Source organism: Cryptotermes secundus, unplaced genomic scaffold (genome assembly GCF_002891405.2).
Source record: "Cryptotermes secundus unplaced genomic scaffold, Csec_1.0 scaffold520, whole genome shotgun sequence".
NCBI lineage: Eukaryota > Metazoa > Arthropoda > Insecta > Blattodea > Kalotermitidae > Cryptotermes > Cryptotermes secundus.
In genome coordinates this window covers 125,722-153,133 of record NW_019725846.1, presented here as the reverse complement: position 1 = coordinate 153,133, position 27,412 = coordinate 125,722, and the positions used below count along the sequence as shown (strand labels likewise).

General features: G+C 41.6%; 2 protein-coding genes across 2 annotated transcripts in view; one reads left to right on the top strand and one right to left on the bottom strand.

The window, feature by feature from the left end:
- LOC111863725 (eukaryotic translation initiation factor 3 subunit A) overlaps positions 1-21,297 on the top strand; it is a 26,789-nt gene extending 5,492 nt beyond the window's left edge. Inside the window, exons 2-19 of the mRNA XM_023850304.2 lie at positions 996-1,192; positions 2,870-3,018; positions 4,278-4,428; positions 4,728-4,928; positions 5,080-5,288; positions 5,513-5,684; positions 6,289-6,603; positions 8,081-8,266; positions 14,046-14,183; positions 14,492-14,701; positions 16,429-16,599; positions 16,690-16,854; positions 16,946-17,181; positions 17,842-18,167; positions 18,360-18,694; positions 20,242-20,306; positions 20,631-20,845; positions 21,115-21,297. Of these exons, the coding sequence (XP_023706072.1) occupies positions 996-1,192; positions 2,870-3,018; positions 4,278-4,428; positions 4,728-4,928; positions 5,080-5,288; positions 5,513-5,684; positions 6,289-6,603; positions 8,081-8,266; positions 14,046-14,183; positions 14,492-14,701; positions 16,429-16,599; positions 16,690-16,854; positions 16,946-17,181; positions 17,842-18,167; positions 18,360-18,694; positions 20,242-20,306; positions 20,631-20,845; positions 21,115-21,188 (3,515 nt within the window). The 3' untranslated portion in view covers positions 21,189-21,297. The remainder of the gene's footprint in view (positions 1-995; positions 1,193-2,869; positions 3,019-4,277; positions 4,429-4,727; positions 4,929-5,079; positions 5,289-5,512; positions 5,685-6,288; positions 6,604-8,080; positions 8,267-14,045; positions 14,184-14,491; positions 14,702-16,428; positions 16,600-16,689; positions 16,855-16,945; positions 17,182-17,841; positions 18,168-18,359; positions 18,695-20,241; positions 20,307-20,630; positions 20,846-21,114) is intronic.
- A 3,667-nt stretch (positions 21,298-24,964) lies between these two features.
- LOC111863722 overlaps positions 24,965-27,412 on the bottom strand; it is a 13,693-nt gene continuing 11,245 nt past the window's right edge. Inside the window, exons 3-4 of the mRNA XM_023850294.2 lie at positions 26,765-26,900; positions 24,965-25,551 (exon numbers count right to left, since the gene is read on the bottom strand). Of these exons, the coding sequence (XP_023706062.1) occupies positions 25,416-25,551; positions 26,765-26,900 (272 nt within the window). The 3' untranslated portion in view covers positions 24,965-25,415. The remainder of the gene's footprint in view (positions 25,552-26,764; positions 26,901-27,412) is intronic.

The following is a 27,412-nucleotide window of genomic DNA, read 5'->3' as shown; positions in this document are numbered from 1 at the left end:
AAGAAGAATCTTTTTACCAGCAAATTGGACTTAAATTTGAGGAAGAAACTAGTGAAATGCTACATTTGGAGCATAGCTCTGTATGGGGCTGAAACATGGACACTTAGGGCAGTAGATCAAAACATCTGGAAAGTTTTGAAATGTGGTGTTGGAGAAGGATGGAGAAGATCAGTTGGACCGATTATGTGAGAAATGAAGAAGTGTTAATTAGAGTCAGTGAGCAGAGGAATATCCTACACGAAATAAGAAAACGGAAGGCTAATTGGATTGGTCATGTTTTACGCAGAAAATGCCTTCTAAAAGAAGTTATCGAATGAAAGATAGATGGGCAGATAGAAGTGACAAGAAGACGAGGAAGAAGACATAAGAAGATGCTGGATGACCTAGGGGACAGAAGAGGATACTGTCATTTGAAGGAGAAAGCTCTAGATCGCATTAAGTGGAGGAATTGTTTTGGAAGAGACTGTGGACCTGTCGTCTTGACAGATTACTGATGATGATGATGATGATGATGATGATTAATGTGATTTTGACCCACTGTTTATATTCCACACAGAGAGTTTGGTGTATTTTGTGGCGACTGTGTGGTATAAGGAATGCCGTCTTCTGGGATGTGGCACCATATAGATCTTGTGTGAACTGATGTTTCTGAGGAATGTATCACCTCCATCTTCAGGGTTTAGCAGGTTCCTCAGTCGCAGATTTTTCTACCCTGAAGATGGAGGCGATACATTCCTCTGAATTGTTGGTTCACACAAGATCTTCACAGCGCCACATCCCACACGATAGCATTCTTCATAGTCACCACCATGAAAAACCTCAAATCTTGCATAACTGTGTGGTATAACTTCAAAGGCATGTCACATAACTTGTAGGAGTTTATTCTTAATTAATGTTTGTTTTTTTACAATCCTGTAGAATCAGCTTTAAACACAATTTCTCTGGAACAGATGATGGTACACAGAAAAAGTAAGGATTTTGAATACATGTTGCAGAATTTATTGAGGTTGGCAAGCCTGCCCGTGCTCTGGATACACTGTACGAAGTGTTTCGCAACAAGAAATGGGCCTACAGCTGGAGCGAGAGTGTGCTGGAACCAATCATGTTCAAGTACCTGGACCTGTGTGTGGAGCTGAAGAAGTCACACATAGCCAAGGAGGGGCTGTTCCAGTACCGCAACATGTTCCAGTCGGTGAGTTGTACAGGTTTGCATCTCAGCGTATAGTTCAGAACATGTGTTCCCATCAAGCTATTTGTCTATTTGTCCAGCCCACACCTAAGTGAAGGGTTCTTTCTGGTGAGATATAACCCCATGTAGTCCAAAGAAAGTCGGCCGACTTCTACGGTAAGTGTTGTAAGCAGTGTTGAGAAGAAGCACAAGGAGAACTTGAATGTCAGTCTGTCATGTCATTGTCACTGTAGGCATTCAAACCAACTGAACCTGAATTATCTTGTTGCCATGCGGTGCTAGTTGTGTTGCTGTTGCACATGTTATGGATTTTGGAGATGAATTGTTGCAGCAGATGTTAGCCACTTGAATTTGTCTCATTTCTCACCATCATTTTCATCAGTTGATAATTCATCTTCCAAATCTCAGTGAACAAGACCTGTTGTATGTCTCTGCATTGTTTACATGTGCTGGCTAGTGTTGACAGCCAAACTTGCAAGAGCTGTGGGGAGAGCACCTACACAGCTTATGTCATTTACGAATTTGTTTTATATTCACCTTTAAAGTGCATTGTCTTTAATTTCCCAAGTTATTTGAAGGTTTTAGCTTGGAACTGAGACATTCATTTCATTTTCCATTCATACAAGTGTATGTGGAATTGCTTATGAAACAAAATATGTTATATTTTAGCGTCCTGTTGCACTGATTTAAGTTCATGATTTGTTTAATCNCTGGCGTAATAAGATACGACGTAGCGATCGGGAATCCTGAACAGTTTTAATATTTTTACGATTGACATTTGTCAATATATATGATGGACATATATTTTAGTTATTTTAAAGTGAAGACAAGGCATACAATGTACTAGTTTGACGTGAATTGAGTAGCACCTGAAGATGGCATTTTTATGCCGAAACATGTAGTGAGAGTGAGAGAAGAAGATAGATAAGTGTACGCACTGCAAGACGGATTAAACAAATCATGAAACAAAATATATTTGTTCTTTTACAGTGGAACTGCCCTAGTCACTAAACATGACATTGATCCTTTTTTCCTGTTCAGTTTCTATGCATTTAGTGTTCTGCCCTTCACATGCGGTTGATAGTATTATTTTTTTTCTGTAATTATGATGGAACGAAAGAGAGTTACCTATATGTAAATGGCTTGTAGAGTAGACACAGATTTTTTTGGAGAAGTTTAATTGCTAGGGAAGTGAACATCTTATTACGAGTAATTTGGATTAGTAGTGAAGCTTTAGGCAAGGTTCTGTTCTTGGTCCATTACTTTTCACTTTATATGTGAATGATGTACTGCATCTGACACAGCGCAGATCAGTATTTTGAAGCAGTTTATCTATAAATCCAATCAAAACACTATGTTCTGTTCAGACGAAGTAGTGCAGGCAGGAAAGTGAATTACAAATCCTAATAAAGAATAGGGAAATAGTTAATGTAAAAAGTATTAATTTCCTTGGGGTTGGAGCTCGCAGTAACCTGAGCTGTGAAGTACATATTGATGGGCATATCCTTTATCAATGTATTTTGATCTACAGGATAAAATAAAAATGAACGAATGAATGAATGCATTTCAGGGGCTTCAGCTAAAGTTAGAGTATGGTACTAATTTCTACTAATGCAGGGCTTGATTTCTGTGATACGCAGATATTTTGAGGCAGACTTTTTTAACTTTTTGCTGTTGTAGGTGAATGTCTCTTCACTGGAGAACGTGATACGTGGATATTTAAGAACAGCTGAAGAGAGAACAGAGTCTGCACGTGAACAGTCCCAGCAAGCTGTGATTGATATTGATGACCTTGACATGCTGGCCACCCCTGAAAGCATTCTTCTGAGGTGAGTCCCATCTCAGGTCCTGTGGAATATATGCTACAATTTTTAGGCATTCTGTACAAACAGGGTCAGGCAAATAGTTTTGAGACTGATTTGTTTTTTAATTTGTTTTAAGAGCTGCAGGTTGGCAACCTAGAATTTTTCAAAGTAACCTCCCTCCAGTTCTTTACAATGTTCCCAGCGCTTCGGCCATTGTTCAGAACAGTTCTTGAAATCCTGAAGAGGGATGTCCATCAATTTTTTTACAGATAATTTAATGTCCTTAACTTCTCAGAAAGCACACTCTTGAGTTTTGGAAACAGTCAGAGGTCAGCTGGAGCAAAGACAAGAGAGTACGGCAGATGATCCATGGCAGAGATGCCCAAAGCGAAGAATGTGCTGGTGTGTTGTCATGTTGAATAAATGAGCTGTCTCTCCACAAACTCTCCTTGCTTGCACCTCATGACATCAACAAGCCTTTTCAACTCCTCCACATGGAATGTCTGAATAACAGTGGTCCTTTCATGTACAAATTCAAAGTGGATGATACTCCTAATGTTATAAAAGCAGGTCAACATTGTTTTAATCTTGGAGTTCCACAGCCATTGCTTCTTTGACCTGAGGATTCACCAAAACTGTTATTAATGTGTCTAATGTTTCACTTGGTGATTCCTGCAGTTTAACACAAACATTTTCATTGCCTCCCTGATCCATCATATGCTTCATTCTCATGTCTGGACAAAGTTGATGACAGACAGTGAGTGATCTAATGAGCTACTCTTCAACAAATAATGAACACAGTTTATCCAGACTTTCCATATAAGCTGTCTCTTGTTGCCTCACCTGACTTCCCAAGTAACAGCATTGCAAGATGGCCAGTGTGAAATTAAATATGAGTCCAGATGTTTGTTTGCCTGGCCTTGTACGTGATATAAAATGCCTTATTGTAAATTCTGGTTGTCCCCGTATTTCACGCCACAAACCACAGGATCGATCTGAACGACATTGGCATAGGAAGTCAGTACTGGATGTTGTCTGCTGGTTAAGGTACAGAGCAGAGTGCTGACTTCACACCATTTTGTTAGACATGTATGCATAGAGATTATAATTCAGTTGTGTGTTAGGTACATTTGTCTTAGAGATATACTAATCTAATAATATTCACTGGATTGTGGTGTGATATAGTAAAGGTATATGTTATTTGTGATAACTATATGTATTTTTTTTTACAAAGGCTACTGTCACAGTGCATCAGGTTGCTAATTCTGTGTGTTGTGTTTCAGTGCTGTGAGTGGAGAGGATGCTCAGGACCGCAGTGACCGCACTATTCTCACCCCATGGGTCAAGTTCCTCTGGGAATCTTACTGCCAGTGTCTGGAGCTTCTGCGCACCAATGCACACGTTGAGACCCTCTATCATGACATAGCTCGAATGGTGAGTCCAACTCTGACATGACAGCTCATATGATCAAGTCTTACCCTCATTTACATTCCAGTCAGCCTATAACAGTGTAAGTTGATTAAGAATCTGACGCAGAAAGAACCACTGTAAGTATGCCTCATGAGTTTTTGCAGGCTTAAAGTCAAATATCAGAGAAAGAAAAGCAGGAAGATACTGGCCAGACCAAAGGTTCTTTTGTATAGGTATTTTTATTCCCATGACAAAGGGGAATTTCTTGACAAGCCAGGTAATTATTGACTGATGTGCCATGGGACCGTTTTGTATGGTTGCAGGCATTTTCCTTCTGTCTGAAGTACAACCGCAAGACTGAGTTCCGAAAACTGTGTGACAAACTGCGCAAGCATCTGGAGGATATCAGCAAACTTCCTGCGCAGACTGCGAATGTGAGCATCCACAAGCCTGAGACACAGCAACTCAATCTTGATACACGACTTGTGCAGCTGGACTCTGCCATTCAGATGGAGCTATGGCAGGTACTTGGGCAGTTCACCAGCCAACTTCTTTGTGCTCTGTTTAATTCCTTTGTACCAGATTCAACAAATTGTAATGTGTTTTGCCACTGAAGACGCCGTTTGGATTGTGAAAGCCTGAAGTCATCCTGTAGCTGGTTGTTTCTTGTTGCAGGAGGCGTACAAAGCCATCGAGGACATTCATGGGCTGATGAACCTTTCGAAGAAGCTTCCAGTTCCGAAGACCATGGCAAACTACTACCAGAAGCTAGCCATGGTGTTCTGGAAAGCTGGAAACTACCTGTTCCACGCTGCTGCTCTCTTCAAGTTGTTTCAGCTCTCAAAGGAGATGAAGAAGAACATCACGCCTGAGGAGCTGCAGAGGTGAGCACTATGAAATGCCCTACATCAGAAGTACAACGCAGAATGCTCATGCAGCAGAAATTGACAGCTGCACTTTCAGAAAAGTTCTATGTTTAGAAAAGAGTGAATGTGTTTGTAAAAGGTACTGATATCTTCAAAAAGCAGAGATGGAAGTCAGTCAAGTATTTTAAGTTCTCTCAGCTGACACCTAATGACATGTTCCGATGCTGTATGTGTATGTGCAGGATGGCCTGTCGGGTGCTGCTGGCCACTCTGTCCATCCCACTTCCATCTGCTCACCCGGAATTTGACCGATTCATTGAGACAGATAAGAGTCCCTTGGAGAAGGCTCAGCGCTTGGCCATTCTGCTTGGACTGTCACAGCCTCCGACCAGAGCATCTCTTCTGAAAGACATTGTGAGTCTTAAAACTTAATGTTTTGAATTGTAACTCTTTGGGTGGATGAGTAGGTCTGGATAACTTATGTTTGTCAGTGAAGTGATATGCATTTTGCCATGAAATTGTAACCTATGTTTAAGATCAGTTCTATGGACACAGACCTTCAGATTGTTGTATATCTGTAAAGATACGAGTGTAGGGTTATTCACTCATTCTAGTTATTGCTAATGCTGACAGTGTTGGCTGTATAGTGCTACTTGAATGTGAATTTAAAAGACATCTCTTGGTTCTTTTAGATGATAAAGTAAAATTAACAGTTGTGTTTTCATTGGTAAATAAGGCATTCAGTTTTTAACATTGTCCTACACTAACTCACTCATAAGCTTAAGGCTCTGTCTTCTGCAAATTATCATCAGCTGTCCTGGCTGTTTCTTGTGGTTCTTTCAAGAGAATGCTATGATTTTATGTTCCCCTTCTATGTTTATGATGATGTTTCTTCTTGTCTGAAATAAGGTGCACATCTCACTGATTACTTGGTGAAACAGCCATGATGCTATAGCCGTTCCATTTATGTATCAGTATAATCCTGAGTTATGTGTTATCACCTCTGAACTTGCTGCAGGTGCGAGTGAATGTGGTTTCGTTAGCATCGCCTCGTCTGCAGGAGCTGTATGGATGGCTGGAGGTGGACTTCCACCCACTACAGCTATGTTCACGTGTGCACACCGTCGTCGAAGAACTGTGTGCAGATGAGGGCTCGCCCCTTCAACAGTATGTGCCTGCACTTCAGGATGTCACACTTGTACGGCTCATCAGACAGGTCTCTCAGGTCTACCAGACAATTGAGATTACACGCCTGCTGGAACTTGCACGCTTTGCATCTGCATTCCATCTGGAACGCCTGCTGGTTGACTGTGTGCGCCACAATGATATGCAGGTCAGAGAAAGTGTTGTTTTGGATAGGTGTCACAAACAGGATGAGTTTGTTTGTTCAGGTATATATAAGAAGTGTAATTTTCTTGTCTGCGTCCTGTTTCCTGCTGCCAGTCAAATAGAACACATTGAAAGATGTCACACAATTTACTGTCTGTCGTTACCAGTATGCAATAGCCATGGCTCTTAAAGCAGTGTGTGCATATTGCAGTTCAGGTTCTCGGTCCAGTTTCAGTCTTCCCTTCTTTTAACATTTTTATTGTGGGAGTAGACTTTAATGTCTTAATTTGCATGTTATTTAAAATACTAGCTGTGCCCGGCCACGCCTTGCTGTGGGTCAGTCTGCCCGTTCTCCCTCAGTTTGATTTGAAATTACTCGACGCATTGCTTTTGCTCTGCGACTACGACGACCTAAGCTTGTTCTTAGGAAACGAAAAGAAAAACAACAAAAAATAAACTATACTTACGAAATAACTTCCACACACGTCTCGGATTCAGCGATTAAGTTATTGAACGCTCACTTTTACACCAGCGAGCACAATTATTATCACGTCCAGTATCACCGAAAATTTCTTCAGAGCTGGACTGTTATAACCCGGTTTCAGAAGCAATAGAGGGCACTTTCACCGAGGGTTCCGCTTCACGTGTTCTGTGCTCGTTGCCGCATAAATGCATTATTTCCACTGTTTCAACAGTTTGTTGCAATGGTTATTCCAAGGCAACGATGTGCTGTTTCAACAGTTCGTTGCCACAGTTATTCCAAGGCAACAACCCGCTATTTCAACAGTTCGTTGCCATGGTTATTCCTAGGCAATGACCCGCTGTTTCAACAGTTCGTTGCCACGGTTATTCCTAGGCAACAATCTGTTGGTATTCGACGTATAACACGTTACAGTATATTAATATTGAACACAATTAATACTTTTACCTGTTTTTACCTGTCACGGGTGTGACATCTACATAATAGGCACATAAAAACGCGCATGTTCGAATGCAACGTTGTATCAAAATTTCGAAGCAATCGGTGAAGAACTTTCGGAGATCTTCGAGGAGAGCCAAACCAACAGTTACATTTTTATTTATGTAGATTAGCTAGTATGTATTGTAATAGTGAAAAGGAAAGTGAACAAATCCTATGTGAAGAACAGACACTACAAATCCAATACACCTGTTTGAAATTTCTTCGGTCCCATTTGCAAAATTTATGGATACATTTTGTTGGTAATGCATTATTTAGTTGCGGAATGGAGAAAGTTAATAACTGCCTACTGCTCTCTGCTCGAGGTTGAAAGAAAGAGCACATATGTGACATTAGGAAGAGCTTCCCACATTGTATTTGGAAGATCTCAACTCAAGTATCAGCCCAGTACACAGCTACCCTGATGGTTTTGTAGTTTCAGTCCCATTAGGCTAAAGCTGAGACATTTGAAAGGAACTGCAAAATAATGTCAAATTAGTAAGGGGAAACTGGCTGATTACAGATCCGTATTGACCATGGGGCCAGGTGCATCCATTTTGGCATGGATCTGTCAGAGTCACAACGGGAGGACAGGCCAGAGGGCCCAACCCTACAGAGCATGCCCAGTGAGCAGGTCCGCAACCAGCTGGTCAATATGGCCACTGTGCTGCATCGTGCCATGGCCACGATCAATCCACACAAGAAGAAGGTGAGATGGTCTTTGTTGCTGTTGTCTTTAACTTAATTTAACAGGCCAAGTTGATATTTGGACTTCCCCTACAGTAAGGCAGTTTGAGCTAGCTGGCCTTTGTTTCTATCTGGAATTTGCTGTGATGACTCTTTCTGTATGAGTTATATATATGATCACTCAGTTTTGATCATATCATTTTAAGTACCCAAATTATTAAGCTATTCATTAAATAATTTTATCTTTGCTTTAATTCCTTCTTGTAAGGCCCAAATATTGTCCTTGGCATATTGTTCTCAAACATCCTCAAGGGATCTAGTTTCACATCCATACAGAACAGCAAGTTGAATAATAGTTGTCCACATTTATGAATTTTGTTCTGGAGGTAATTGTAAAGAACATCCGATTATTATGGAGATAATCAAACTCATAAGTATTGTACTGAAAAAGTTAAATAGTTCCATCCAGTGTGACTGGTTAAGATTTTCTTATTTCAATTAGTCACGCCCTTACATGTTTCGGTCTTCAGAGACCATCTTCAGAGGAAGAATCTTTTTACTAGCAAATTGGACTTAAATTTGAGAAAGAAACTAGTGAAATGCTACATTTGGAGCATGGCTTTGTATGGGGCTGAAACTTGGACACTTAGAGCAGTAGATCAGAAACACCTGGAAAGCTTCAAAATGTGGTGTTGGAGAAGGATGGAGGAGATTAGTTGGACCAATTATGTGAGAAATGAAGAAGTGTTATTTAGAGTCAGTGAGCAGAGGAATATCCTACACGAAATAAGAAAATGGAAGGTTAAGTGGATTGGTCATATCTTACGCAGTAACTGTCTTCTAAAAGAAGTTATTGAAGGAAAGATAGAGGGCCGATAGAAGTGACCAGAAGATGTAAGTAGATCCTGGATGACCTTGGGGATAGAGGAGGATATTCTCATTTGAAGGAGAACGCTCTAGATCGCATTAAGTGGAGGAACTGTTTTGGAAGAGACTGTGGACCTGTCGTCTGACAGAATACTGATGAATGAATGAATGAATGAATGTGTAAAATCTAAAGTCTTTACAACTACAGCGGCTGTTCCAATGTGTTTTGCAACTGAAGACGCCATTCAGATTGTTAATTGGTTTATTTAACAACCTACAAATTGTAACTACAATTAATTATGACACTCTTATGGGTTTACACACTTTACAGACCCTGCTCACAAATCTCTTCACACTATCTTCAGTATAACACACGTTCCATTCTTCTTCCCGTGACTGCTGCTATATTTCAACTGACTTATGATGTCTTTTTCACGTTCACAATTCACTCGCTACAACTGAACCCAGTGACTGATAGACTTCAACTGTCTTCGGCAGCTGCTACATGTTAACTCTCTCTTTACGCATTTCGGTCTCCCTTATGAACCCTCATTCGGACGATGGAAAACCCACATCTCTTCACTGTTGCGTAAACGCCATGTTCACAGGTGTTGCTGTGCAATGCTGCTGAGAATATGTTTTGTAAAAACTTTGTTATTTCATCCTACCTTTAATGTTGTCCTGTATGTGTTTGTGGCTTGCTGTGTTGATTTTACTGTTCTAGATTGTGCTGTACTGCGTATTTATACTCCATGTGTCTGTGACGTTAGTGTGGGTGTGTACTGATGTATTATGATGTCGAACATATACAAAGGAAAGTGACAACCAGTATAATATATTAATGTATTGGAACAGCCGCTGTAGTTGTAAAGACTTTAGATTTTACAGCCAATTGTATATTATTTATATTGTATGTATACATAGGGCAGTCAAAAAGTTCCCGGAATTCCCCTGCAGACGGAGAACGAGTGATAAGATACTGCACACACTGTTGTGGTGGGAAGCTCAGCATGTCTGCTCGCAGGCACAACAGGTCTGGACAGGTTTCAGTTTGCAGTGTCGTTACTGTTCCGTTTGAATTAGACATGAGTGTTGGTCATTCGGCGTAATGTTGCAGTTCGAACAGTATGCGAACATCAAGTTCATGTGCAAATTGGGAAAATCTGCTTCAGAGTCGCTATCGGCCTTGCGGCAAGTTTATGGTGATACTGCACTAGAAATCTGCAGTTTACGACTGGTTTTCCCGGTTTAAGAATGGGCAGGACACGGAGGATGACCAGCGCAGCGGGAGACCTTCGACATCCGGAACCAAAGAAATGATTGGAAAAGTGAGACAACTGATGCGATGTGATCAAAGAATGACCATTGCAGAGTTGGAGCAAGGAGTTGGTACTGTTACTGGCCATTTCTACATGCAAATTTGTGGAGGTTACATGATGCAGTTGAGAGGAAGTGGCATGACAAGTGGCAGGGACAGTGGTTTCTGTATCGGGGCAACACACTGAACCACGCATCACTTATTGTGCAGCAGTTCCTTGCCAAGAAAAACATTTCTGTCATCACCTAACCACTGTACTTTCTGGGTCTTCCTCCAAGAGACTTTTGGCTGTTCCCTATCTGAAAATGGGCCTCAAGGGGACACGTTTCGCAACCATGGGGGACATCAAATCGAATGCAACAGCTGAGCTCTGGAAGATTCCAAAAGAAGCCTTCCACCGCTGCTTCTAACAATGGCAGGATCGATGGAATAAGTGTGTGCGCGCGCAAGGGTCCTACCATCAGAGTGCTATACCACCATTCTGGGAACTTTTTGACTGACCCTTGTACGAGGCTCGTCCACAAAGTAAGTTTCCCTGGGGCTGTTTGCAGAAATAAAACACAATTTCATGGAAATATTTATTGCAACAGATACAGCAAGTGTTCAGCTATTTTTCAACATAATCGGCACCAGAATTGAGACATTTGTCATACCGTGGGACCAACTTTTGAATACCTGTGTCATAGAAGTCTGCCGCCTGGGATTGGAACCACTGTGTGACAACCATCTCCGCCTCTGTCATTCTCAAAACGCTGACGCTCCCCGGACAGGAATTTCTTGAGGTGTATGAAAAGATGGAAATCACTGGAAGCGAGGTCCGGGCTGTAGGGTGGATGATTAAACACCTCCCAGCTGAACTCCTGCAGGAGACTTGCTGTCCGTTGAGCTGTGTGCGGCCTAGTGTTATCGTGCAGGAAGACAATACCGGCACTAAGCATCCCGTGCCGCTTGTTCTGAATGGTCCGTCACAATTTCTGCAGTGTTTCACAGTAACGCTCAGCATTCACCGTCTCACCTCTGGTCAGGAAGTCAACGTGGAGATCACCCCGTCTGTCCCAGAATACCGTGCACATCACTTTCCGTGCCGACGTCTGCTTGAATTTCGTCTTACAGGGAGATCCACTGTGACACCACTGCATTGACTGCTGCTTGGTTTCTGGGGTAATCTGTGCAATCCACGTTTCATCACCTGTGATGATCCATTTCAGAAACTCGTCGCCGTCGTCATGGTACCGCTGCAGAAATGTCAATGCTGACTCCATGCGCTTTGTTTTGTGTTCTGGTGTTAGTTGCTTCAACACCCACCTGGCGCACAATTTCCTCAACAACAGGTGCTCCGTGACAATTTCGTGCAACAAGGAGCGGGAAATCTGCAGGACATGACTGCTGAGTTCCGTAATTGTGACGCGACGATTCTCCATAATGCATTCCCGCACAAGCTCCACCAGGTCGTCTGTAACGATGGATGGCCGCCCACTGCGCTTCTCATCATGCACACTTTGTCGACCTGCTGAAAATTGTCTACACCAGTGATGCACCATCTGCTTGCTCATGACGTTAGGCCCATAGACCCAGCACAGTTGACGATGAATTTCGATCGGTGCTATGCTCTGTGCATTCAAAAACTTTATCACTGACTGCACTTCACAGTCGGCGGGAGCTGGAATAAGAGCCTCCATCTTCAACAGCTGCAACGATGCTACTGTGGGAACGTGGGAAATTCCGTTAGTGCATGCGCCATGCTACGTCATTGCTTTGTCACGTACGCGCAGCCACTTCACGCAATATAGGGTGTGCTAGCTGTGGGACGAGTGGGAAACTTACTTTGTGGACGTGCTATGTATATTTTAACTTTTAGAACTGAAACGTGAAGAGGTCTTGAAGACCGAAATTTGGTTTTTGGGTAGGACGTTCCAACTCAAAGACATTATAACAAATATACCAAATGATAATNTGGAATAAGAGCCTCCATCTTCAACAGCTGCAACGATGCTACTGTGGGAACGTGGGAAATTCCGTTAGTGCATGCGCCATGCTACGTCATTGCTTTGTCACGTACGCGCAGCCACTTCACGCAATATAGGGTGTGCTAGCTGTGGGACGAGTGGGAAACTTACTTTGTGGACGTGCTATGTATATTTTAACTTTTAGAACTGAAACGTGAAGAGGTCTTGAAGACCGAAATTTGGTTTTTGGGTAGGACGTTCCAACTCAAAGACATTATAACAAATATACCAAATGATAATATATATACGAAGTGTGTTCAGGAAATAACGGGAATTTTAAAATTTCGCGGGTTTGGAGAGTCCAATTGTCAAAATTTTTTTTTATTATGTTGGTATACATGCCCCTGAAGTACAATAAAATTTTCAGCTGTATTCATTGCTTACTTTGTCTGTGGCAGCCGCTAAGGTTAGACGTGTTTTTATGAGCTTGGCGATTTTCGTTTGTTAAAAGAAATGGATCAAAGAATTTGTATCAAATTTTGCGTAAAAAATGAAATAAAGTGTTACAAAGTGTGTGAAATGTTAACAAAGGCCTATGGTGAGTCTGTTATGAGTAAAACAAGAGTTTACGAGTGGTATAAGCGTTTCCAAGATGGCCGTGAAGACGTTGCAGATGACGAGCGCCCCGGACGCCCCAGCACATCAACAACCGATGAAAACGTGGAAAAAGTGAAAGCAATGATTATGAATGATCGCCGAATCACAATCAGAGAAGTTTGCGTGAGGCAATCCGAAAAAAACGCCCGGATTTGTGGAAAAACAATTCATGGCTTTTGCACCACGATAATGCACCTGCTCACACTTCGTTGCTTGTTCGTGAATTCTTGGCCAAAAACAATACTGTAACGATGCCCCAGCCTCCATATTCGCCAGACATGGCTCCGTGTGACTTTTTCCTATTTCCAAAAATAAAGAGAACCTTAAAGGGCCGTCGTTTTACAAGCATAGATGACATTAAAAGCGCATCGCTGAAAGAGCTAAAGGCTATCCCAAAAATCGAGTTTGAGAAGTGTTTCGATGATTGGAAGAAGCGCTGGCGTAAGTGCATAATATCGAATGGGGACTATTTTGAAGGCGACAACATTAATGTAGACGAATGAATAAATATTTTTTCCAAAATACGGAAATTCCCGTCATTTTTTGAACACACCACGTATATACTAAATGCAAATACAGTGTAAGTCCCTGGAGGTAATAGGCCTCTGACAATCAACCAATCACAATTGTACAGACCAGGAGAAGAGTGAGTCTACTGAACAGTTCAAGCTTCCACAACAGAATGGAACACTCGCTGTGGACCTCAGCCGACGGGAACCATGAAGTAGAACGTTGGAAGGGGGACGCCCTCTGACGTAACGCAGATACAGCGTTACAGAACATTAATGTAATGGTGGCTTCTAACAGTATTGATGTAAAGGTGTCCCTCTGAAGATGGTCTCTGAAGACCGAAACATGTAAGGGCATGAATAATTGAAATAAGAAAATCTTAACCAGTCACACTGGACTAAACTTTTTAACTTTTTCATAATTGTGTGACGGACCAGAATGAAATAAATAAAAAAGTATTGTACTAGTTAGTATTCCTCATGGTAATGTGTTTCTGTGCACAGCTCGAGCGGGAGAAGTTACGTGCACAAATGGTAATGCATTACCAGGAGACCAAGTCTCAGGAGCATCAGTGCATTTTGGCACGTCACAAGATCATCGAGGACCGGAAGGAGTACCTGGAGAGGTTGAATACTGTGCGGGTGAGTACAGTCTGCGCTGCCCCACTATAACTGTGCCTAATGCCTCTTCCATCTCAAGTGCTGACTGCATTTTATATTAGTAAATAGGCACAGATATCTCTTCTATAATATTAGTAGTGGATTCATGACTGTTAAATTACTCCTCACTTAACTGAAGTATATTGTTTTAAGAGTGTGGCTGCCACATTTTCAGAAATATCGTGTAAGTAATTTTGGAAACAATCTTTATCAAATTTTACAAATTTCTTCTAAGAATTTCTCAGTCCAGCCAACATTAAACAAATAATGCTTCTGCTTGTCACCAACAGGAAGAGGAGGAAGCCCGGAGACAGGAGGAGCAGGCTCGTCAACAGATGTTGCAAGAACAGAAGCGCCTGGAGCTGGAACGGGAAGAACGGGAACGCAAGCGTCAGGAGAATGAGATCCAGCAAATAAAGGATCGACACCTCAAGGAGAAGATGCAGCAGATTTCTCAGACATCACATGGGCAGAAGATTCTGAAAAAGTTGAATGAGGATGTGAGTCGCAATATATTTATTGTCAGTAAAAGGTGATGGTCAAGTTGACCCTGTGCTCGACAAATTAAGCACTACGCCATGAAGGCATATGGGGGAGGGGATGTATTGTTAGTCAATTTCATAATTATGGTGATCGTGATCTGCCCATGAAACATGTACAAAATGAAGTTGCAGCTTCTATATTGTTTATTTGTTCTGTATAATTAATATTGAAGTCAGTATGTGTTAACTGCTTGCAATATAATATTGTCAGTTATGTGTTTAATGTTCTGTCAGCAGCCTTGCTTGATCTGAAGAGCTGACTCTTTATGTTACACTCAGTTGTGTGCTGAATGTGTTGAGAGCTGTGCGTAGAATCATTTCACTTCTCGCCTATTATTAGTAACTGTGAATCATGTACATTCTTACTGGAGTAGCATGCCAGTGCCATTTCCATGTTTTACTCTCTTGTTTTCATGCTTTCTGTAGTGCACAGGGTATCTCACTCACAACATGGAGTAGTTTGTTTCAGGCCTTATTACAGTTGTCTGTGGGCCAACACATTGACCTAGCCAAAGGCTGACTCACATGAAATTTCATCCAGTCACATGAAGTAATTGCGGCTACCATCCATGCTTGAAAAATGTGCTCACTAGAACCAGTTTGCATGGCTGACATTACAGTAGGCATCCTCCAGCATCCACGCACATTTCACACTGAGTAACAAATAATGTGACACATTGAAGTTCACAAGCTGTGACTTTAGAAGGGCATTCCAGATTCTGATGTGTAAAACCTCAGTAGTATATGGATTAAGATCTGCTGGACATGAGAGCATCATTTTTTTAACTGATTATTTGTTCATCAAAAAGCAGTCTGCAGAACCTATATTGAATTGTTGTCCCCAGACCATTCTCATTTTACTGTACATAATGAAAATAGGCCCGGCGTTCACAGCAAACCATACACCAGTTTTCTGCTCATGTGATGGGGTTCTGTGAACCCAGGCTTCTTCTGACATAAGACAAGTTAAGGTGAACTACACCATCATAAGTATTTCTAGAACTTGACTTTCACTGTTAATTCTGTGACACTTGAAACTGGATCTTCAGGTTGGAGACAGCGTGCCACTTATATTCTAAACAGACTGTCAGCATTTTCATGGCTGTCAGAAGCTTAGACACCCGTATCTTGGGACAGTTGATGAAATGACTTTCTTGGGCCCAGTTCAAATTTTCAACAGTTTTTGGCATCTACATGCGTGTTTCCACTCAGCAACATTTCAGATTCCTGACACCTCAAAACATGCAGGTTGTGAGGTAAAAGTTAATCCCAGTGCTGTTAGTGAAATTTATGAACATTTTTGTTACAGGATTTCTTTACTGTAAATGTAACACCCATTGTTCAGTCCTGTGGGTGGAAAGACACAGACACAAGAAAAAACAATCCATAAGTTAAGGAAATCCACTGCACAGTGCTCATGTCAGTGGCATGGTCCACTGTATGGCGACTGTCAACTGTTCCTGTGACAGCTCAGACAAAATTATGCGAATCATTCATTAATTACATCCATGTCTTTTGTTTACAACATTTTTCGTTTACATTGTACTGATGTGGTGATCACATACTAGGCCTTCATGTAAGGTGGTAGCCTTGAGAGAGCAAAATGGCATGCAGATATCTTCCCATATTTCCTTTCTCATGTGTATGTACTCCGAATTAGAATTATATTTTTTTTTGTCATGTAGGATATCAAGGATCCTGAACAAATAGCTGCTCGGGAAGCAGAGGAGTTGCAGAAAGAACGGCGCGAGTTGTTACAGAAACTAAAGTCACAGGAGAAAAAGGTGGATTATTTTGAACGGGCGAAGCGCCTGGAGGAAATACCACTTTTGGAACAGGCATTTGAGGAAAAACAGGTATGACTAGAAAGAAAAAATGTGCACAATAGATGTGAAACAGGTGAGTGATTAGCGGTAATCTTGCAGTAACAGATTTGTTCTTGTTAGATCCAGGACCGCAAATTTTGGGAACAGCTTGAAGCTGAACGCATCCAGGAGGCAGTGGCTGAGCGAGAAGTGGCCGTCCAGCATCGTGAGCGCTTGGCCCGTATGAAGGCAGACAAGGATGTGTTTCTGGAGAAGCTGAAGGCAGAGCGCAAGACACTGTATCTGGTGAGTCACTTCCTTCCGTACCCTGAATGCTTCTTAAAGTCCTGTTGCCACATTTATGCCATAAGATGTACACTGATGTGGGTCTGTGCAGGATAAGCTGAAGGATTTTGAGAAGGTGCTGGAGGAGGAGCGCAGGAAGCGTCTGGCAGAGAGGAAAGTGCATCGCAAGGAGGAGAGGAGAGCCAAGTGGCTGAAGGAACGAGAGGAGGAAGAAGAGAGGAAGCGGGAAGAGGAAAAGAGGTTACAGGAAGAGGAGGCTCGGAGGAAACAGGAAGAGGAGGAGCAGAAAAAGAAAATTCGCAAAGAGATGGAGGCTGAGGAGTACAGGTATGTAGCATAGAGTCACTCTTAAGCTAGCACAGATGCTTTTATTTGACACTCAAGTTAGTGGTTGTCTTTTCATTTGTCAACAATTTATAGACAGACTTATTCCTCACTTGACTCCGCAGGCAATGTATTCTTTCTTTCTAGAGATCAAGATTTTAAGGAGAAAAAAATATATATGTTTATTAATAAAAAATACTATAAATCAACATTATATCCTCTTTCAGATGCTTTGTACTTGAATATGTTAGTAGGAATGCTTTGAAAGATACATATGTTTTCTCTGTAGTTACCATCCCAAGTTAAAATCTGCCTTCGAGCCTCAGGACTGAATCCGAAATTCCTGTATGATGAAGATAAATAATGTGCGCCAAGTCAAATGCAGACATGAAGCACATGAGTGCATGTTCAGGAGACAGTATGTGGCTATGTGGATCTGTGATGAGTGATGCTGCGGATATCTGACCCTGTGATGATTACACCCATGCTGAGATCCACAAGAAGCTCAGCATAGCTTTTAATTGCTAAGTGCTGACTAAGTTCATGCTGTAATTCTGTTACCCTGTTTATCACAGAAATGTCACCAAAGTCAGGGGACAGAGACCTAATGTATTGTTGGGCACAGACAGTTTTGAATGTGCTTTGGTTTGTAATGCTGTGCAGGAAGCAGAAAGAAGTGCTGGATCGTCAGGCAGAGCAGGCTCGTAAGCGCGAACGGGAGGCAGAGGAGAAGAGAATGGAGGAGAAGAGGTTAGAGCAAGAACGAGTAGCAGCCAGCAGCAGCTGGCGGCGCAACCCCATGGGGGCAGTGCCACTTCCTCCCTCACAGCTTCGATCTGAACGTGATGTGGACCGTGATGTGATGGATGGTCCGCGCAGGGATCGAGATGGAGACTGGCGCAGTAAGAATTCGGCACCATCATCAGCCCCTGCCGTGGCGCGGGATGAAGCACCTCCACGCTCCAAAGCAGAGGTTTGGAGACCTAATGGTAAGAGATTTGAATGTCTGTCATTCCAAAAGAATAGGTTATGTTTAATGTAGTATTTAAGAATGGGATTTTTGTTGAAGTTCAGATAGCACATAATCCATCAGCGCTTTTGTAGGTAACACGCAGCTTACACACCAAGTTTCTGCATGAATATGGATATACAGGTTACATGATATTCATTGCTTGTTGCAGTTCGTTTGCGTGAGTCTGACAGCAAGTCGACAGATGCCTGGAGAAGGGGCCCTGATGCTGACCATGACTCCAAGGACAGGAGCACTTTTGAGAGGGACCGTGACATGAGAGACTTCAGAGACAGTAGGGACATACGAGATACAAGGGATAACAGGGATGTGCGAGATGGCAAAGAAATGCGAGACTCCAGGGACCGGGGAGGTTATGACAGAGATGGCAAGGATCGAGGCTATGACAGGGACAGAGGTTTTGACCGCTTTGAAAAGGACAGGGACAGAGGCGGCCACGACAGAGACCGGGGATTTGACCGTGAGCGAGATAGAGGTTCTGGCAATGTGAGTACCAAGCACTTCTTGTTCTATGCATGTTATGTGCCACATTATCTCTGCCATAGTGGTGCACTGCTTCCATCACAATCATGTTTCATCCTACTATGAAACTGCTTTCATTATAAGATGAACCTCGTTCACAATGAATAATTTAGAATTATTTTATTCATTGCCCTTTCAAAACTCAGAGACAGTATTCCCCAGCACAGACATAATTTTTGCCAGTCTCTGTGTAATGGTCCATTTTAAGTGTTCTGTTGTATTTTTCACCAAGTAATTGTGCTTCATCTACATGCTGGATGGAGTTGCCTGTCCCGGGTATCTGTCTGTCAGTAGTTTCTATATATGTCATTTGTCAAGTTTGGCAGATACAATTGTCATAAACTAGAACTCTTAATGTTCTGTGTGAGCAGTTATTGTGACTTAACATCATGGCTGCCAACCTCAATTATGAAATTGAGAGTAATTTTTTTTTCGCTTAGTGGGGGTTGGAGTCCATCTTGGTCCACTCGGCATGGCAGCCACTGATTGGCCTATTGTACCTGCCCCAGGTGATTATGATGATGGAGAATCTGGTGGAATGAAGATTGGCAAGGGAAACCGAAGTACTCGGACAAACAATATTATATTTAAGCATCCTGTTACGCTCACACAATATATATGAGACAAATTCCGTCTTAAGTGCAACAATTTAATTGTAGTTCTTTCTTCTTCCCTTCCTCTACACTACATGTTTCGGCCCCAACTGACCATCATCAGGTGTGTATTCTTACGTAGGTGCTACACTGCCCATAGTTTAAAATTTAAAATCGCCAGTCTTTCCAATTGTATGTATGTATAAAATCTTTGTTAACCTACACACGTCAATTTGATTTCTAAAATTGGCATTTTTTTAAAACTTCAATTCAAATTAAAATGTCTATAATTTTCTGTTCTTTTTCTTTTTCCAAATTTTTAAAAATTAAAATTCTCTCGGGGTACACGCCCTATGTCTTTAGTGCTGCAGCAGCCACTTCTTGCTTTATCGCTGTTCAGGTATTGTTCTGTGTAGGTTCTCTGTGTGTGTGTGTGTCGCTGCTTATCTTTGATACTCGGAGAAAACCTGCCCCAGCGCCATTTTGTCCACCATAAATCCCACTTGACCAGACCCAGGATCGGCTGCCGCCATGGAAAGCCAGCGACTAACTGGTTGAGCTATGGCATGGCCAAATTGATAGTAAAAGCCATAGGAATGGCAGTGTTTGTAGATGTATGAAGTGTGACAGATCATATATGAAAGACAAATGTACTTCCGTATTGAGATTGTTGTCTTCTGGGTGTAGTCCAGTAGATTAATCACCTGTCAGACTACAGTACAAAGTATCATAACCCAGAAGACCACAACTGGAATTCACCCCCATGTAAGCCTCAAATTCTATGTACTTATTGCTAGTTGAGGTGCACCAAAAATATTCTGTCAGTGGCAGCCCAGTCCTCTGTTTTTGTAAACTGCTGAAGGTTTGTTGTTTGTACAAAATTCTGCATTTGCTAATGTTGTATGAATGTTATTGCAGGCTGGAAGCAGCTGGAGGAACAAACTCCCCGAGCCGGAGCCAGATGATGATCGTCGGGGCATGAGGTTAGCCATTTGAGAGTAACCCTTAATCACAGTTCACACTTGGCTTTCAAAAAGAAATGTGTTTTGTATAGTCTGTTTCTCTGTACTGCAGAAATGGACTTAGAATCTGGAATGTAAAGTGTACAAACATTACTAACAAATGTTTGAGTCTTTCACATAAATCTAGTCTTTTCTAAAATATGAATAATCCAGTGACAGAATGAAATGTATTTGTACTTGTGCAGTTCTTTCTCTGCATGCTATAGTTATTGATGAACAGGCTGTTGGCAGTGTTACATTGGAATGTGAACCCCAATAAGAAATTGAATGGATGTTGCTTTGCAGGAGAGATGACAGGAGGCCTTTGCCCCCAGTGAACCGTAAAGAAGACCGTGGGACCACAAGTTCAGACTGGCGCAGGGAGCCATCTGAAAAGCGATCTGCTGATTCATCAGGCCTGCGCCGAGGTCCTGGAGATGACCGCAGGCGAATGGATGACCGCGGTCGAGGGGAACGAAACACGGGTCCCCGAGATGATCCTTCAGCTAGAGAAAATAGACGTGAGTTACACCTAGGATGGTCTGCAGCCCTGATATTCAGGCAGAAGTGTAGTGGTGCAGCAGTGGAAATTGTTTTTTCTGGCTTTCATCTGCAGCTGTTAGATTCACATCCCACTTGTTCTGGTCAGATGCTGTAAAATAATAGGACAGTGCCTATCACTGACTTCAGTGAGCTAGTAAATTGAAATGTTAGTGTACAGTTGACAGAATAATGTTGTAGTGTCAGCAACCAGTAGTGACTTGTGCTTCCTTTTCTCTTCTTGTTCCAGCTCGTGCATCAGAGCAGCCTGCACTGGAGGATGGCGTTGATGACGGCCACTGGCAGAAAGTGAACCGTCGCTAGTGATTATTATTATATAGCTGATTGTTCATGTTGTGTGCAGTGGTGGAGGAGTCTGTAACTGCACACCTCATTTTGTTTGGGAATAAAGTTGCATGTTAATCTTTCTCCAGCCCGTGGCTATCTTCAATGCCCTTTCCTTTCGAGTCCTCTTGCTGCCACAGTCAGGCTGCATTGCTATGAGATGGTTTTGTAGAGCTCTCAGATGCACTGTACCTGCAGCAGGAGCAAGGATTTGTTCAAGTGTCACAAAATAACTTGGCCCAAGTCATAACAAAGACTTGGGAGTTGCCCACTTCAAATCCCATTTGAGACACTTGAGTTTTGCAGTGTTTTCCGTAGTCCGTAGTACAGCCTGGGCAGTGACAGTGAAATCATAAGTCAGATGCATGCAGTTTACAGATATAAAGTTCACATTATTTTCTGGGGTCACCTTGTTGAACGTTTCTGAGGTGAAGTGTCAGAAATGGTATGGTAACATATTTCCTTGGTTTGAACACACGTCCCACATTTTAAAATTTGTGATATTTGTTCTTGGTTTTACAGTATTGTTATTGCAAACATTTCAAATTTGCAACTAAAAACCAAATGCTTCAAGGGTATTCAAGTGACTGTAGTTCCGTCATTGTGGCATGGGGGCAGCTGCATCCTCTTAAGGGCCGATGAATTCAAAATGTGTTTTCTGCCGAGAACATTTGGAGCTGCCACGTATATATAATTGCTCATCCTGATAGGAACATAATGTTAAGTTACTCTTACTCATGGTTTTGTCATTTTTTGAGGAGATTAAAACATTTGGCCTTATCGTGTCACTGTATGTGTGAGTGTTTAGAGGCATGTCAGCTTAGGGGGCTATTTACTGTATATAGAAATCAGGATATCCAGAACATACATTATATGGGCAGATACATAGTTATCGACATACATTCATACAGGAAACTGGCGGGTTACAGCAGTAGAAGCTAATTATATGTCTACTATTACAGCACTGTAAAATTAATTTACAATTAAAAGGAAATAAAAATGCCAAACTGTGTAGAGGTCTGTTACGGAGGACCTGAGGTTGAAATTAGGAATGCACAGGCATAGACTTTATAGCACCAGTCTGTATGGAATTGGCCTGTTATTGATTGGGCCTGCTGTCCCAAGAAACTGCATGATTTTCCTGATACACTTCAAGAGGAATCAGATGTTACCATTGACTCTCCAAGTACAAGTTAATAGTATTTCATTATAATTTTTGTTAGCAAGAAAGAGGGAACACAGCAATGAATTCTGCAGCTTGGACAGCATACATGTGGTTACATTAAAGAGGGAAGGGCTCAGTATATAACTCATAAATGCAAACAGGATTTCAGTAGATAAATCTCCAAGAAAGAAGTCACTTAGGGATTGGCAATGGTGAACCTTCAGAGCACTGGTTAGATTCATATCCCTACTCTACAGTGTGTCCTGTATTTTGGAACAAGATATCTGGCAAGCCAATTCGAGATGATAGAATGTGTTTAGAAGATGACTTACCATTCATTACACATTATATATCACTTGCATGTCAAAGCTGAAACTTTGCCAAATTGAACATATACGAGGGGGTACCCAAAAGAAACCGAACTTATTTTTTTTTAAACTTATTTATTCAAATTTTAAGCACAAACCTTCAATCCCCGTCAAAGTACTCTCCACTTACACTAATACACCTGTCTAGTCTTTTATTCCATTTTTCAAAACATTGTCTAAATTCATCTTTTGAGATGCTTGACAGCGCCTCCGTCATTTTTTCTTTCATGTCTCTTTTCATTTGAGGAAACAAAAAAAAAAGTCGCATGGGGCAAGGTCGGGTGAGTATGGAGGGTGAGGAACAGGGGTCATACCATTTTTGGTCAAGAATTGTCATACAGACAGGGCTGTGTGAGCAGGGGCATTGTCATGATGGAAAAACCAGTCACCCGACTGCCACAAATCTGGCCGCTGAGCTCCAAGTCACTCCCGACAGCTCCAAAATTTCTTCAATGGTCCATCGTCGATCTTCTTTGATGATTTCACGAATTTTTTCAACATTTTCATGTGTTCGGGCTGTGGAAGGACGACCAGAAAGAGGTTTGTCATCAATTGACATTTCACCATTTTTGAAACGGGAAAACCACTCAAACACTTGAATTTTCCCCATAGCATCATTCTTGTACGCCGTTTTTAACATTTCAAGAGTTTCTGTTCCACTTTTCCCGAGCAAAAAGCAGAATTTCACCGCCACATGCTGTTCACAAAAATCAGCCATTGCAAAAACGACGATCACACAAAACAGTTGTCACTATAAACTCTGCTGAAACTAGTCCTTACCTTCTGAAGCAACGGTAATCGGCTTGTCGACTCAGGAATGTTAGCTCTATGCGCTCATAGTGGCAAAATGCGGTACTACAAAAGCTCTGCCCACAAAAAAATTAGTTCGGTTTCTTTTCGGTACCCCATCATATTTCATGATGACATTTGTTCCACTACATATGCAGTGGACATACTGCCATAACTTTGTCACCAGTCTTACTGTGACAATGAAATACATCACACAAAGGTGAAGTGACTAAAATAATGTAATTTTCTCAACTTACATCTTAGTTCAAATAAACATTACTGAAAGTACAAAAGGTAACTAATGTAATCTGTGTTGAGAGTTGTACAGCAATGCTACTAAGAAGCAGGTGACCATGGCCCAACTTCTTTGTACAATGAACAAAACAGTGAAGCCCTGTGTTGCAGTGCCACTCAGTTGATCACCAGAGTCATTAAAGCATTATTAAAACCTGCAGACCATCTAGAAGCTCACTTGCATCTTGCCCATTTTATTTGTTCATATTTTTTTTAATACCTTTAAAATTGATATTTCAGTGAGGTTCTGATTTTACATGTTGCTCAAACTGTTCTCTGGATAACATTTTGTAACCTAAAGTGTAAAAGCAAATGATTGAGTCTGAATGTCAATAAGCAGTGAAGTGCTTATACATCTCTGTCCCTGTGAAGTCATGTTCAGAGTGAGGCCACAGGCCTCGGTTGCAGACCATTGGGAGTTCCAGAAGTACATGTAGCACTCTCTATCAACAATACTTGAAGATTGGTAGAAAAGTTATTGGTCCACAGAATGTCTTACCTTTGTCTTCTTGCAGTCTAGTCAGCCTTACAAAACAACTGCCGTAATGTCTTAAAAGTAAAGAAGGAACCAGTAGTTTCATGAAATGTTCTGTCTTTTGGAGTACAGTGCTATGTATTCAGTTTAAAATCAATTGATGACTGTCACCATCTGCAGGGTCAAAGAATAAAAGAAATGAAACTAGCATGAAGCAGATGTCTGCTGCTAAGTGCTTCGTGCTGGTTTCATGCTTGGATTATTCTTCAGCCCTCAAGATGGAGGTAACATATTCCTCCAAAACATCAGTTGATTTTCAACAGGATACACAGCATTATATCCCAGAAAATAGAACTCTTCATAACTGCAGCTGTGAGGGCCTTGGATGCTGCAGTTGTTTGTAAGAACTACTGAAATTGCATGCTTTGGCAAGTGCTTAAGGGATACATTAAATTTATAAAGGTTTTCTTTGAATGAAATACAGGATTCTAGAAGCAAAGTGTCTTCTCATCCAACTGAGTTCACTTTGTTCGGTTCCTGAGATAGTATGCCAAGGAAACCTCAGATATTATGTAAGGCATTAAATATTGTTTCAATCATAATCCCCCCAAAATATGTTGTAAATTCTTAAACTTAAAGCATGATTAACAAAATCAAGTAGGAGTTAATTGAAACTAGGAAAGACTACATTTCACTTTTTGTCACCATTGAGATAATGGAGCATATGTACAGCATGACTCTGTTCTTCTGTCTGGACAGAGCAGTTGAAATCAGCACCAGCCATCCCTGTTGCACTGTTTCACTTTTTAGAACACTAAATCAGACTTTGTTTTGATAGACCACCAAAGGACAGTGTGGCTAAACTTAACAATATTATGTTATGGCAGACTTGAGCCTGCTCCATACAATGTTGAGTGCTTTCAGTGGCTGTACTTTAAGTACAAGGCAACTTGAATGAACCAAGTCTTAACATTCATTATAACAAGAAAAGTGTTTGGAAGGAATACCCAACTGAAATTGTATGGTAAATTATAAATTAGTCCTATGCAAACATTGTACTGAAAGTCTCTTAATTCGTTGGTATCGCAAGATATGTATATCTTCAGTTCTTCCTACTAATACAACATGATGGCACCATTGGACTTCTCTTCTATCATAGGCTGTGGGGTTTTCTTCTCACGAGCCTCACGAGTGCCAATGTAGATGGCAGTAATGTTGAGGAAGTGCAGGATGACTGCCCCAACCACAAACCTGTGGATATTGGTACATATTTATATTGTGAGAGGCTGTTTTATCTGTCACCAGTTTTGAACATAAATTATCTTAATCAATACAGAGTGTGTTCTTCACAATTTGGCATCCATGATGTTCATGCAGTTTGGATGCAAATCTGTTCCTGACAAAATGAACACAGAGGCATAAGTTTCTGATGCCTTAGAACAAGTTCTGTAAAGAACAAGGTAAGCCTATGTTGTTCACAGTAAAAGTTGTGGTTGGTCTTGCAGAGAGTGTTTGCATTCTGTGGAATGGTCTTCTCCAGTGTCATGTAAGTGGATACTATTCTGAACTGATTAAAAGAATGTAAAGTTGTCTCTGTGCTTAACTAATTATGCACTACGCCATGAAGGCATATCGGGGAGTGGATGTATAGATCCACATTTTCTTGACCTCGGCACTAGCTGGAGGTGAGTGGCCATCTTCACTCCCCAGCCGCTTTACCCCAAGGGAAAAAACCCCTGGTACCCAGTGGAGAAGAGAAATTTGTTTACCCTACTGGGACTCAAACTCCAACCCCTTGGTCATCCAGCCCATAGCTGGTCACTATCCTGACTGGACTGATATAGACCAAAATTAGAATTATCTGCCTACTTTTAGTGGAGACCCTCAGTGACAAATCTCATCAGATTCATTTCATGGTTTCAGATCCAAAGCTGAGACGGACTCTCCCACCTCAGCTTGTGTTAATTTTAGGTGTGACATGACATGTGATGGCTAGACTATAAGCATTCAGATCTCTCCCTTCACAATGAGGGTGTAGTTGGTTGAGGCACTACACTACAAGCTGGAAGGTCGTGAGTTCAATTCCTGATGAGGTAATCAGATTTTTCAGTTGATCTAATCCTTCCAGCCCTGCCATGGCCCTGGGGGTCAACTCGGCTTCCAACAGAAATGAATACCAGGAATCTTTCTGAAGGTAAAGGGTGGCCGGCACACAAGGCTGATAAAATCTCAGGCATCTGTGAGTCAACTGTCTAGAAAATGTGGGAGTAGAACCCTATGGGCCTGTTACAGGAATAGCTTTACTTCTTAGCTTCGCCCTTCATCAATTGTATGCAAGCAAAAGCAACCAATTCATTTAGAACTGAGGTCAGAACTCTTAACTTTACAGTAAGATGGACGGTATAAATAATGGTTTAGCTGTTTGCACTAAACTCGCCTATCTACCCACACATCGGCAACTCACCAGAAAGAATAGCCATAGTGTGCCATGTTGGCAGAGCTCCACTGATTGTCACGGTCCTCTCTACTCATAACATTGTACTGTAGCTTCCGATGGAACTGCACTGCCCAGAGACCAACCGCACACAGGTTCAACAACACTACAAACAAAACATTCTTGAGAAACATTACCCAGCAAAAGAATAGAACAGGGTGTTCTGCCCCACAGTCAGTCTTATGTGAGCCTTACAGAATTCATATGGTGTGGTATGGGATGCCCCAGCATTCTAATAATACACAGTATGTATCACTATCTTAACTACCACTTATCAAAACTGGTCACTTGAACTGTATCATCTCAACCTCTATTACAACCATCACAACACAACAAATATCAAGATCACTGCCTAGTTTCAACTCTGCTACATGTTTTGGCTATTAACTCTTTGACTGGCGCGGGCATGTTTTAACGCCCGGACGATGCCAGCCGTTCCCTGGCGTTGGCGTGTTTTAACGCTTTGACAATCTCTTCCCTTCTTTGATCTCTTGGCACTCATCAACCAAAGACATATATATGATAGTTTTTGTGCATGTTTGTAAAGAACCCTTGTAAACTTTGTGGGGGTCTATATTACTGTCAGAACCCTCTGAGAAGGAAAAGGTCAGAAAATAT